This window comes from Alexandromys fortis, unplaced genomic scaffold, assembly GCF_014885135.2.
Source record: "Alexandromys fortis isolate MF-2015 unplaced genomic scaffold, M_Fortis_MF-2015_v1.1 scaffold_153, whole genome shotgun sequence".
Classification (NCBI taxonomy): domain Eukaryota; kingdom Metazoa; phylum Chordata; class Mammalia; order Rodentia; family Cricetidae; genus Alexandromys; species Alexandromys fortis.
The window spans coordinates 3609310-3622839 of record NW_026068032.1 but is presented as its reverse complement, the minus strand read 5'-3'; the positions used below and the strand labels follow the sequence as shown (position 1 = coordinate 3622839).

The 13530-nt window shown below is 44.9% G+C and overlaps 1 protein-coding gene across 3 annotated transcripts in view; it reads right to left on the bottom strand.

Moving 5' to 3' along the window:
* Nucleotides 1-13530, bottom strand: part of Ccdc91 (coiled-coil domain containing 91) — a 138488-nt gene that overhangs the window by 107734 nt on the left and 17224 nt on the right. For 2 of the 3 annotated variants that reach the window (XM_050164720.1, XM_050164719.1), the window contains exons 2-4: nucleotides 7800-7960; nucleotides 7064-7267; nucleotides 5292-5396 (exon numbers count right to left, since the gene is read on the bottom strand). In XM_050164720.1, the coding sequence (XP_050020677.1) occupies nucleotides 5292-5396; nucleotides 7064-7267; nucleotides 7800-7960 (470 nt within the window). Of the gene's footprint in view, nucleotides 1-5291; nucleotides 5397-7063; nucleotides 7268-7799; nucleotides 7961-8687; nucleotides 8775-13530 lie in introns of all 3 variants that reach the window. The other variant, XM_050164718.1, reaches the window with a different exon arrangement.

Here is a 13530-nt window from a genome sequence, read left to right as displayed (position 1 = left end):
CATAATCTGAAATTTAAAAACCAACCTCTCAACCCATTTCTTAGACTGCTTGTGCAATCTAATGGACCACCAAAGACTGGACAGCTTAAATACCCAACATTAATAGCTCACAGTTCTAGATGCTGGAAGGACAAGAGCAAAGGGGCAGCACGGTGAGGGCTTCTCCAGGCTCATCACAAGGGCCCCACTCTCCAGACTCCATTTGCACCTGTCTTCCACAGACTCCAACTCCCACACCAACAAAAGGCTTCTCTGCTCCTGCTTCAGGGTCCTTGGCATGGCCAGCTCATGCCAACAAAACACTGTCAAGAAGACTCCACTCGCTCAGGGCTTCCTCCACTCTCTACAGGGAAGGAAGTGGTCAAATAGTGAATGTATCAACAAGATTCTATTAAGTTTTCAAGAAAGTAGCAGAAATAGGGCAGGAAAAAGACGACCAGACTCATGAAGTAACTGCAAGGCTACTATGACCTAAATAATGACCCTCTAATGGTGGTTCATCATTCCCATAATGCCCTTGTTCTCCCAGACATGCTAAGGCATAATACCTCCACGACAGCAAGTGGGCAGAGCACCTCAAACCAAGCACAGCAAATATCCTTCAACTATTTCTCCATTACATGTCTACAACTGAGAAAAGTCAGAAATTGAGAATCCTTCAAATGGTCATAACACAAACACAGCACTGGGAAACAGATGGCCCTTCCCAACATTATCTCAGATACGTAAGCCTGGGAGCGACGTCTTAGGGTGTTCTTCTGACAGTGGACACAGACTCATCTTTTCTTCTATGTTCTATATGAAAAAACTCTAACTGAGGAGAAGTCTGTGGTGTAGCCGCTAGGTAAACTATATGAATTTAATGAGATCTGCCCCACACTCATCTCACATTGGCTGCTGAGGTCTGTGGCTTTGTTCTAGAATGGCTGAGGTCGGAGGCTGACCTCAGAGAAGTAGAGAGAGAGCAGGAGCTCCCTAGAGACTGAGAACTGGCGTTTTCAAAAATAACAGGTTCTTTTGCCACCGGGAGAGAACAAGGTTTATCCATTACAAGTCCGTGATTTCCTCTTGCGGCGATGTTGTTAAACAGTAAGAAACAACCTATTACCAACACTTCCCAACGACATTGACTGAGAGCAAAACCCTGCACACCCGAGGCTTCTCCATGACACACAGCACAGCTGAAGAAAGGTGACAACGGGGCACACAGACATCCTTGGAGCAAACACAGTGGCTGTCAACATTAAAACCACATTTTACCAAATCATACATTATCAGGCCAACTTGAAAAGTTATGCCATCTTATAGAGCAAAGTTCCAACCCCCATCAATAACTACAACTCCATCGTTTTCAGATATGTTTGTGCACGGATCTTTACAGCAATATCAATCCCAAGAGGTCCTGGGTTATAGGACCAGGAAGCTTCTGTAGCCAGCCCTGAGCGACCTGTGACCTAAATCACTGAGAACTGTAGACTACATGAATATACAGCCAGAATCTATGTTTCCAGAGACTTCATACAGAATCACATGTGAACTTAGAGACCTCAATGTAAGGCAGACTCAGACTGGGCGCTCATTTTCATCTTACAGAACGCTTCCTCTTTACCACGGTTGACACACTTAAACTGTGGGACTAGGTAGGGGCCAGCACTGGCTGCTGTGCTGCACCTTCACCAACAGCCCCTCTGGGGCTCTTTTCAGAGACTCCGACCCCTTTTATGCCTCGAAACGCATGACCAATTTCATGTGCCAACACAAAGTACAGCCCAGTCTGGGTTAGATTCCGTGCGCTGATCCTGCTGAGGCATCAATTCCCCGAAGAACTGAGCTCAACGGCGCTGGTCTCTTCTTAAACATGGCTGATTCTGTGCTCTTAGCTGACTAGTAGTGAAAGTCTCACTTCAATGATTCCCAATTCAAACATAGGGTGCCCCAGCAGAATTTTAAAGGGACTTCACTGCCTGCACTGCTCTTAGCATTGTCTTCTACCTTCCCATAATAGTTCACTGGGCTCTGAACGTTTAGTGGCTTCTCCAGACCAACGTTCTTCCAGAATCCTCACACAAGTACAGTCACGTGGCACAGCAACATTCTCTGGTACCAATTTGTCTTAATTGGGGCTTCTACCTGCTATGATAAAACACCATGGGGAAACTTGGGGATGAAAGGGTTTATTCTGATTATACATCCGGATCACAGTCTATAACTGAAGGAAACCACAACAAGGACTCAAGGCAGGAGCTGAAGCAGACTACACAGCAAGTGCTACTTACTGGCCAGATGTTGAAATAGGAGCGGCGGGCTACGTTCCCAGCACCCAGACGCCCGCACGGCTAGCTTTATACCCGAAATAATTACACGGAAACTGTATTCTTTTAAACACTGCCTGGCCCATTAGTTCCAGCCTCTTATTGGCTAGCTTTTACATATTGATCTGACCCATTTTTAATAATCTGTGTAGCCCACGAGGTGGCTTACCAGGGAAGATCTTAACCTGTATTTGTGTTGGGTGGGAGAATCATGGCGACTGCCTGACTCGGCTTTTCTCCCAGCATTCTGTTCTGTTTACTCCGCCTACCTAATTTTCTGTCCTATCAGGCCAAGCAGTTTTCTTTATTAGTTAATCAATGAAACTAACAGATAAGATACAAGACCCACCTCCATCAGCCAGATCCTCATGGCTCACCCAGCCTGCTTTCTTACAACACCCAGAACCACTGGTCCAGGAGCTAGCCCCACTGCAATGGACCCAACTGTGTCAGCCATCAATCAAGGAAATGCACCACAGGCGTGCCCAGGGTACAGTTTGGGGGGGGGGACGTTTCCTCAGTTAAGTTCCCTCTTCTGAAATGACACACAAACTACCCAGGCACAGCAGGTGTCAGCTGATCCACTTCACCCAGCAAATGTGCTGTTTTCAGGTTCCTGAGCACCTCAAGATGCTATGACCACAGCAGAGTCAGGCCAGAAGCCCAAGCGTTCAACACTTAGATACTAAAGCATGATAATAGTGACAATTATCCCTACTCCTGGAAGTTTAGCATGGTCTCTGAAGTCAGGAAGAAAACACAGGTGGTGACCTAATGCTACAAAATCCAATTCACTTTCCCCTAATAGCCTTGGTGTGTTTTCTTTTTTTTTTTTTTAAAGATTTATTTATTTATTATGTATACAACATTCCTTCCATGTATGCTTGTATGCCAGAAGAGGGCACCAGATCTCATTATAGATGGCTGTGAGCCACCATGTGGTTGCTGGGAATTGAACTCAGGACCTCTGGAAGAGCAGTCAGTGCTCTTAACCTCTGAGCCATCTCTCCAGCCCCTTGGTGTGTTTTCTATTTAATGATTTTTAACTCTTAAGCAGAGAATATTCCATCTCCTGTAACCATGGGGCACTTCTGTAGACGCATGAACGGGGAAGGATCAGAATGAAGGCTGATGATGCGGCAGGATCATAAGAAAGGCGTCAATGCGCTTACGTGAAACTGGTCACCACAGAATAAAAGCAGCGAGCAAGCTTGGTCTTTCAAGACTTCCACTAAGAGCGCAGAGCTGGCCATGGCTCCCCAAGCTGACAGCTGCTAGAAACGAAGACTTAGGAACCGGCTGGGTTTGTTATTGTTTTTAACACAGCTGTGTGACTGCTTTCTGAGAAGGCAGCAAATTCACCTGGAGCCACCGTGGGACCACGCTGGGGAGAGGTAAGCATGCTCCACTCAGTTCTGCAAGGTCAGCTGACTCACTGGCTCCCTCCACTTGGCCTACACACCCTAGGAGCAGAGCGGGAGGAGAGGGAGGTGTCCCTATTGTGCCCTGGCTCTTATAAGGTCTTAAATTTCCATGTGCCCATCGCAAAAATAACAGAACTCTCTGCAATGCTTTATATTTTAAAAAGTCAGCTGAAGTTTTACACACATTCCATTTGTTAATCATTTTCTTGGGCAGTGAAAACCCCTGCCAGCGTGAGCCCCATGCTGAACTTTGAATGGCAGGTTTCCTCTCAGACCTGACAATTAAAAGCAGAATGTTTGAAAACATGGGAAAAGATTTTTAATTTTCCTTGTGATAAATAAGAATTTGAGTTTTCTTGTTCTGTACTGCCCGTTTTTTCCAGAATAAGCATATTATTTTAGAACTATACACCCTGGCATTTCCTCTGGAGAAGGGCTTTCGATCCACTGACATACCCTACTGTTGGCACATCCAGGAATCCTGGCCACGGTGTGCTTTGTGCTGAGGACACTACAAAGGCCCAGCCAGCACTCCACACCCTTCTCACCTTAACAAGAGACGCTGCTCCTCTGTCTTGTCTCGCGACATATTCAGGCAACACACATGTTAGATAGCTAAGTATAAAAAAGCATGGGCTGCCCACCCTGCTCTACAGGAAATGTGGTTGGATCTCTCACCCAGGATACTCTACAGGAAATGTGGATCCCTCACCCTACTCTACAGGAAATGTGGGTCCCTCACCCTACTCTACAGGAAATGTGGGTCCCTCACCCTACTCTACAGGAAATGTGGTTGGATCCCTCACCCTACTCTACAGGAAATGTGGGTCCCTCACCCTGCTCTACAGGAAATGTGGTTGGATCTCTCACCCTACTCTACAGGAAATGTGGGTCCCTCACCCTGCTCTACAGGAAATGTGGTTGGATCTCTCACCCAGGATACTCTACAGGAAATGTGGATCCCTCACTCTGCTCTACAGGAAATGTGGATCCCTCACCCTACTCTACAGGAAATGTGGGTCCCTCACTCTGCTCTACAGGAAATGTGGATCCCTCACCCTACTCTACAGGAAATGTGGGTCCCTCACCCTACTCTACAGGAAATGTGGGTCCCTCACTCTGCTCTACAGGAAATGTGGATCCCTCACCCTACTCTACAGGAAATGTGGTTGGATCCCTCACCCTACTCTACAGGAAATGTGGGCACCCAGCGCCCAGGACAACCCAGGACTAAGATCAGCAAGTCAGCAGCAGGTACGGAGACGGCAGGTGTTTCCTGGTCCGAATGCCCCAGAGTTTGACATCAACCTACCTCCAATGACTAGACATAAAGCATTGTCCTAACAAAACCAACGAAGTCCATTTCCCAGATTCTCCAGATCTCTATCTGCGAGCACCTTCCATAGCTTTACCATGGAATCAATGATCTGATGTCAGCATCACAACAGAGAATGCTGCGTCCAGTTCATCCCAGACTAAAGTAGGAGACCACTCTCTGCACCATGTGGCACACTCACCACGCATGTCTGGAAACGAGAGCATGTTTCCTGCTCACCTGAAGCTCGCGGTATCTGGCTTGAAAGGACAGGGCATCCTGCTCCTTCTCCTTCAGGAAGTCCTTCTCCAGGACGCTGTGCTTCTCCATCAGTGAGTCCACATCCTACAAGGAAGCCAAACACAAGCTCTGCTACGTCCCATGGCATAAAGTAAACATCGGGAAAAATAGCTGAAAGTCTAAGAATTATACAAGTATGAATTTGCCCAAGTTAACTAATTTCTAAGCCAATATCGAATATTGACGTAAGAGTAAAACTAATAAATATGCAAGACTGAGGCTGGGGAGGCAGCTCAGGGGGTACACTGCTCGCTATCTAAGCATGAGGACCTGAGTGTAGACTGTCCACACATTACCCCCACACACACATACACACATACAGACAGACAGACACACACACACACACACACACACAAAGCCAACGGTGTCCACAGGCATCTACAACTCCAGGACAGAGAGACAGAGACTGGGGTATCACAGAGTCCCCCAGGCCAACCACCTCAGTGAAATGTGAGCTCTCTACGTCAGGAGGAGAGCAATAGATGAAGGCTTCCCGAACTGACCTCTGACCTCCAGAGAACATATGGGCATGTCCTGCTACATGCATGCAACCATGTACATAGGTACACAGCACAAACATAAAACAAGAAATAAATAAGAACAAGAGTGTCTCTGAACAGAACCTAATCTCTGTAAGTGCTTTCGATGAACTGGCTAAGATAAACAGACATGCATACGGGTAGACAAATGGATGGAAGCAGACTGAAGAATGTAGAGAAAAGATAACAGATGACAAATAATAGAAGATAGGTAGATGGATAGACAGACAGACAGACAGATGGAAGGACAGAAGGGAGCCAAGAGCATATGTCAGTTTCTTCCCTGAACAGCTGTGTTCAAACACCCAGGGGTACCTGACCTCCCACAGGTAGAAGGTTTCCATCCATTTCATCAAACCTGAAATCCACACATGAAGTAAAACACTGCCTACAGAAACAGAAGCCTTAGAGGAGCAAGAAATAACAACAAAAAGCCCCAGAAAAATCTGAGCATGCCTTAGAACTGCATTCAACTTCCGAGTTCATATGGGTCCATGCTGACACTAAAGTCTCAGGATGCTCAAGTTCTTTATAAAAAACAACATGGTATTTTCTTATAACCTATACTTAGCATACCACAGACACTAAATGATCTTCAGCTACTTGAAGTATGCACAACGGAAATCATAAACCTGCTGTGCTGCTGTGGCAGCGGAAATGCAGGTCTGTAAACAAGCACCTCCAGCAGAGAGAAGGGTGTCCCCGAGAGTCCCCGTGTCTGGCTGGTGGGATCGGATGCTGGATGCATGGCTGTGCTAACCACTGACTAGAGACCTGTTCCAGGTTTATTTAGTTTCTGTTATTTATGGGTGTTTGCCTGCATGTATGTATCTATGTACACAACATGCATACAGGACCTTTGGACGCCAGAAGAGGGCATGGAGCCGGAGTTACAGACAGTTGTGAGCTGCCATGTGAGTACTAGGAACAAAACTTGGATCCATTTGCAAGGACAGCAAGTGCTCTTGATCACTGGGCCACCCATCTCTCTAGCCCCTGACTGGCTGCTTCTTGTAAGGTGCCTCCACTGAGTGTCCGATGTGACGGACCTGAACCCCACCCCAGGGAACACAATATATTCTTTGGTGAATTTCCAATTCACTTTGCGTTGAACTGGATATCAAATTGCTAGCAAATACGAGTCTACATTCCCGGGCGAATGTGTGCGCACACCTTTTTAATTCTCTGCTTTTCTTCTTCAGACGCTTTGAGTTTGGTCTCCAGACTTGATATTTTTTGCTGGAGCTGTGAGCTGGACACGTCGGCTCCAGGACCCTCAGGGTCGTCCTCCAGTGAAATCGCTCCATGGCTCGTCTCATCCGTCAAGCCAAGCGGGAAAAGTGGGATATTCAGATGTGTGTGTGCTGACTGCTGGATCTAGACCATGGTAACAGAGAAGGGTTAGACCATTCCGTCAAGGAGATGTTCATCATAAACCACACTTAGAAATAAGCTGGGGTGCAGGCAATGAAATCATTTCCCCCTAAGTGAACCAACAGAAGACTTCACACTCTTCCAACAGCCTGATCTTTGAATCAATACATCTAGAAGTGCCCAGTCTAAAATGTATACACTGACCTAGGACAGATTTGTAGTTAAACTGCAACTCAGAATCTCACATGTATTAATGATGATAACTTATCAACTTCTAGCAAAATTGACAGGTGACTAAGAACCGAGTTTTGGAACCCTGTCTCCAATGCCCAGCACGATGCCTACAGATACCTGAATGAACACACTGCGCGGATGCTGTCCTCCGCGGCTTTACCCTAGAACTGAAATAGATGCTCTGTCGGAGTAACGCATTAACCTTTGTGACAGAAAGGCCAGCACCTGAGCACAGAATTAAGGTAGGAAGTAGTTCCTACATTTCTACACGCAGGCTTCCTTCCGAGAGCCCAGCGCTCACCTGAGCCTTGGGGATGGTCTGACTCACGAGGCCGCTGTCTGCACGCGTGTCATCTGGTGAGGAGATGAGAGCATCGGAAGGGAGGCGGCCAGAGGACGGAGACGAGTGGTCATGGTCCAGAATGAGCTCCGGAGAAGCTGGTGAGAGACGCACTCCGGACACTGAAGACAGAAGCACAAGAACCATGTTGGAAGACAACATAGAGACAGGGAAGGTGGCTAGGATGGTGTGGGGTAGAGCAGTAGAGGTGGAAAACCAACACTGTGTGACTAACGTCTGAAGTCCAAAGGAGTGTTTCTGAATTACAGGTGATGTTTCCATGGGTCACACACAACATGTTTTAAAGTCGTTAGCACACACACTAGCCTAGCCCCCTGGAGATGTCCATTTCCCAGCAGAGGAAATGTCCAGCCGACGACACAGTACACAGTACTGGTGTGGCCGAGGGTAAAGGCAGGAGGCATCGGGAGACACTGTCACATACCAGTGACCCTGGCCCCAACCTAGCGGGGCTCAACAGCTAAACATTCACTGCAGCAAAGCAAAGATGGAGGAGAGCTGCTATAAAACCTGGAAGTTCCTCTTACGTAATAAATTTATTTTTAAGTTTTCATGTTAAAGTCAATCTTCACTTACTGGACTGTTTCCACAAAAGTAATGCTGAAGGACAGTTTCGCTATCATTAAGGCTCTTATTAGAAGGTTAAGGAAGCAGCTGACTGACAAGTACAAAAAAAGACAAAAATGCAAATAAGAAAAAAACAGATATTTATATTACTTTATTTTAAATGCTCCCAAAGAGTCAACTGAATCTAATCTGCTTTGGAATGTAAGGAGCTATCTTTGGCAGTCACCTCATTCCCACACCCAGCGGCCTAACTGCAATGACCTTTATTCCACATTGGCATCGGTAGCTCTGTCCTCGGGTCCTATCACAAACTCTGAAGGTGGCTCACAATGGAGATTGCGTGTTCCCCTGAAGAAAGACACACAGAAGGCAGTAAATTCTAATGAGCTAAATGCACAGATTTCTGATTGTTATTTTAAGGAATTGCTTAGTTATGTAAAAGTTTATTGTCTCTAACAACGTTGTGCACACTGAATAAGAGGGTGCAGATAAATATAATTTAATAACAAATAACCATGTACAAAAATCTCAAAAGAAAATTAATTTTAAAAAAGGAAATCATTTAGCTGCAGAATAAGCTTCTTTCTGAACTTAAATCAGTGTGCACAGGTGTGTGTCTGTGTGCGTGAGTGCCTATGTGCATGTGTGTATGTCTATGTGTCTAGCTGCACAAAGGGGTACTTCAAATTTTTCAACTCAAACACAAAAAAGTAGAACTTTAATTCAAGTTTGAACTTGATATATATTTTTCAGAATTTTCCCAAATCCTCCCTGCATTTGGTTACAGTGAATTGTCTAAAAAGGTTAAAACATCTGTATGATGAACTCTGAGAGCCATGAACAAAGTACTGCCTGGCACCACAATGTCACACCGAGCACAGAACAGTGAAGAGCAGCCTGTTCTTCTGTCCTTCCACGTCTTCGGAAGGTTTGAAAGCGTTTAGCATACTGTGGTTGTCACAGATATTAAACGTCCTGGACAAAATGTGTTCAGGAACAAACCCAGCAGTACCACCCTGTGTTCTGTCAACCTGACACAAGCTGGAGTCATCTGGAAAGACAGAAGCTCAAATGAGAAAATCCCCCACCAGAGCGGCCATGGGCAAGCCTGGGGTGCACTTCTGCATTTGCATCCTCTATGGCATAAGGAAGCAGGCCGAGTGAGCCGTGGAGAACAACCCAGCAAACACATTCTTTCATGGCCTCTCTATCATCTCCTGCCTCCAGGTTCCTGCGCTGACTCTCACTAGTGGACTGTGGTAAGGGTCTGTAAGCTGAAATTAAACCCTTTCCTCCCCAGATTTCTTTTAGTCATGGTGTTTTATCACAGCAGTAGAAACCCCTAATTAAGACAGCCCTAATGCCTGGGTATTTCACCAACTTTGGCAATCACATCTACGGTCATGATTTAGAACAAAAGGCTATGACTGAATACCCAAGTTCATCACATGAAAAAAGAGAGGGGAAGGAAAGAAGAGAGAGAGGAAGGGTGGGAAAGAGGAGGAAAGGAAGGAAGGAAGGAGGGAGGGAGGGAGGGAGGGAGGGAGGGAGGGAGGAAGGGCAGTAGGCAGAAAAGCTGAAGGATGAGAAAAGGAAGAAAGTAAAAAGAGAGCATGAGGAGAGAAGAGGTTACAGAAGGAAAAAGAGGAGAGAGGAGGGCCTGGCTCTCAGACAGGCACCCCCATCCCCCCACACACACACACACAAGCACCTTCCCCTTCATAACCACACTTCTTCGGCAGATGGTAGCCCATCTCCACCTTCCTCACTCTCATTCAGCCCAGTCCCCTGCAGCTGTTACTTAAGGCCCTACTGGCCCTTCGAACACTCACTCTGCTCTCTGGACCCCTTCAAGTGCACACAGGCAGCCTGCCCCTTCCTTCAGTCACTCCCAGGCCCATTACTGGACCTCCTATGGCCCGCAGAGCAATGGAAACTGAGCGCTCCCCGGCCCTCTTGGCCATGTGCCTACCTGATTACCACAAGGATCCATCTAGATGTTGACTACCAGTTCACAGCTCGCAGATCAGCCTCATGGCTCACTCTCCGTTAACTCAACACTGGATCTGCCAGGCCAGCGCCACCTCATGCGTCACACTGCTGCTGGCATCTACAGTTCTGTCACATGGCCCAGGCCTTTATGACATCACAGAGCCACTCCAAACACAAGCCAACCCAAGAGTCGGACTCGGCTCCAGTGTGAACAACGGACAATTCCTTGTTGGTCAGCTTTAGACAAGTTACACGGACTCTTCAGAGTCACGGCTTCCTCTTTCAAAGGAGAGAAATAACAGGCAACTCGAGTTACCCCAAGATATTTTATGCTCTTTGTGGCTATCGTGAAAGGTGATGCTTCTCTGATTTCCCTCTCTGCTTCCATATCCTTTGTGTATAGGAGGGCAACTGATTTTTTGGAGTTGATCTTGTATCCTGCCACATTACTAAAGGTGTTTATCAGCTGTAGGAGTTCTTTGGTAGAGTTTTTGGGGTCGCTTATGTATACTATCATATCATCTGCAAATAACGAAAGCTTAACTTCTTCCTTTCCAATACGAATTCCCTTGATCCCCTTATGTTGTCTTATTGCTATTGCTAGAACTTCAAGCACTATATTGAAGAGGTATGGAGAGAGTGGACATCCTTGTCTTGTTCCTGATTTTAGTGGGATGGCTTTGAGTTTTTCTCCATTTAATTTAATGTTAGCTGTCGGTTTGCTGTAGATAGCTTTTATTATATTTAGGTATGACCCTTGTATCCCTATTCTCTCCAAGACCTTTATCATAAAGGGGTGTTGAATTTTGTCGAATGCTTTTTCAGCATCTAATGAAATGATCATATGGTTTTTTTCTTTCAGTCTATTTATATGGTGGATTACATTGATAGATTTGCGTATGTTGAACCAGCCCTGCATCTCTGGGATGAAGCCTACTTGATCATAATGGATAATTTTTCTAATGTGTTCTTGAATTCGGTTTGCCAGTATTTTATTGAGAATTTTTGCGTCGATATTCATGAGTGAGATAGGCCTGTAATTCTCTTTCTTGGTTGGGTCTTTGTGTGGTTTTGGTATCAGGGTAACTGTAGCTTCATAAAAGGAATTTGGCAATGACTTTTCTGTTTCTATATTGTGAAATACGTTAAGGAGTATAGGTATTAGCTCTTCTTGGAAGTTCTGGTAGAATTCTGCGTTGAACCCATCTGGTCCTGGGCTTTTTTTGGAAGGGAGATTTTTGATAACAGTTTCTAGTTCTTCGCGACTAACAGGTCTATTTAGATCATTCACCTGGTCTTGGTTTAGCTTTGGTATATGGTACTTATCTAAAAAAATGTCCATTTCTTTTGCATTTTCCAGTTTTGTGGCATACAGGCTTTTATAGTAAGATCTAATGATTCTCTGGATTTCCTCTGTGTCTGTGGTTATGTCCCCCCTTTCATTTCTGATTTTATTTATTTGCGTGTTCTCTCTCTGTTGTTTAGTTAGTTTGGATAGGGGTTTGTCGATCTTGTTGATTTTCTCCAAGAACCAACTTTTTGTTTCATTGATTCTTTGGACTGTTTTCTGTGTTTCTATTTTGTTGATTTCTGCCCTCAGTTTGATTATTTCCAGTCTTCTACTCCTTCTGGGCACCTCTGCTTCTTTTTTTTCTAAAGCTTTCAGGTGTGCCATTAAGTCCCCAATGTATGCTTTCTCTGTTTTCTTTAAGTGGGCACTTAGTGCTATGAACTTTCCTCTTAGCACTGCTTTCATCGTGTCCCATAGGTTTGAGTATGTTGTCTCTTTATTTTCATTAAATTCAAGGAAGACTTTAATTTCTTTCTTAATTTCTTCCTTGACCCAGGTGTGGTTCAGTAGTTGACTGTTCAGTTTCCATGAGTTTGTCGGCTTTCTGGGGGTAGCATAGTTGTTGCCATCTAACTTTAATCCGTGGTGATCTGATAAGACACAGGTGGACACTGATATTCTTTTGTATCTGTGGAGGTTTCCTTTGTTTCCGAGTATATGGTCAATTTTTGAGAAGGTTCCATGAGCTGCAGAGAAGAAGGTATATTCTTTCCTATTTGGGTGGAGTGTTCTGTAGATGTCTGTTAAGTCCATTTGCTTCATTACCTCCAATAATTCTCTTAATTCTCTATTAGGTTTCTGTCTGATTGACCTGTCCATTGGAGAGAGAGGTGTGTTGAAGTCTCCTACTATTAGTGTGTGTGGTTTTATGTCTGCCTTGAGTTTTAGAAATATTTCTTTTACATAAGTGGGTGCTTTTATATTAGGGGCATAGATATTCAGGATTGAGATGTCATCCTGATGAATTGTTCCTGTTATGAGTATAAAGTGTCCATCTCGATCTCTTCTGATTGATTTTAGTTTGAAGTCAGTTTTGTTGGAAATTAGTATGGCCACACCTGCTTTTTTGTTAGGACCATTTGCTTGAAAGACCTTTTCCCAACCTTTTACTCTGAGTAGATGCCTGTCTTTGTGGTTGAGATGTGTTTCTTGCAAACAGCAGAATGTTGGATCCTGTTTACGTATCCAATCTCTTAGCCTGTGCCTTTTTATGGGTGAATTGAGACCATTAATATTAAGTGATATTAATGACCAGTGGTTGTTTACTCCGGTTATTCTTATTGTTTTTGGTAGTAGCGTTTGTGTGTCTCCCTTCTTTGAGTTGTGCTGGTGAAGGTTCACTAGACACCGGAGTTATTGTAGGCACTGTTGGCAATGCTGGTTTCCTTAGGTTGTGATTTTCCTTCTATTATTTTCTGTAGGGCTGGATTTGTGGCTACGTATTGTTTAAATTGGTTCTTATCTTGGAATGTCTTGTTTTCTCCATTGATAGTGAATAATAGCTTGGCTTCACTACTATTATAGTGAATAGTAGTTTGGGTTTACATCCATGGTTAGACCGTAAAAGGCTAATCAACCCAATTATAAAATGGGGCACTGAGCTGAACAGAGATCTCTCAACAGAAGAAGTTCAAATGGCAAAAAGACACCTAAGGTCATGCTCAACTTCCTTAGCGATCAGGGAAATGCAAATCAAGACAACTTTAAGATACCATCTTACACCTGTCAGAATGGCTAAAATCAAAAACACCAATGATAGCC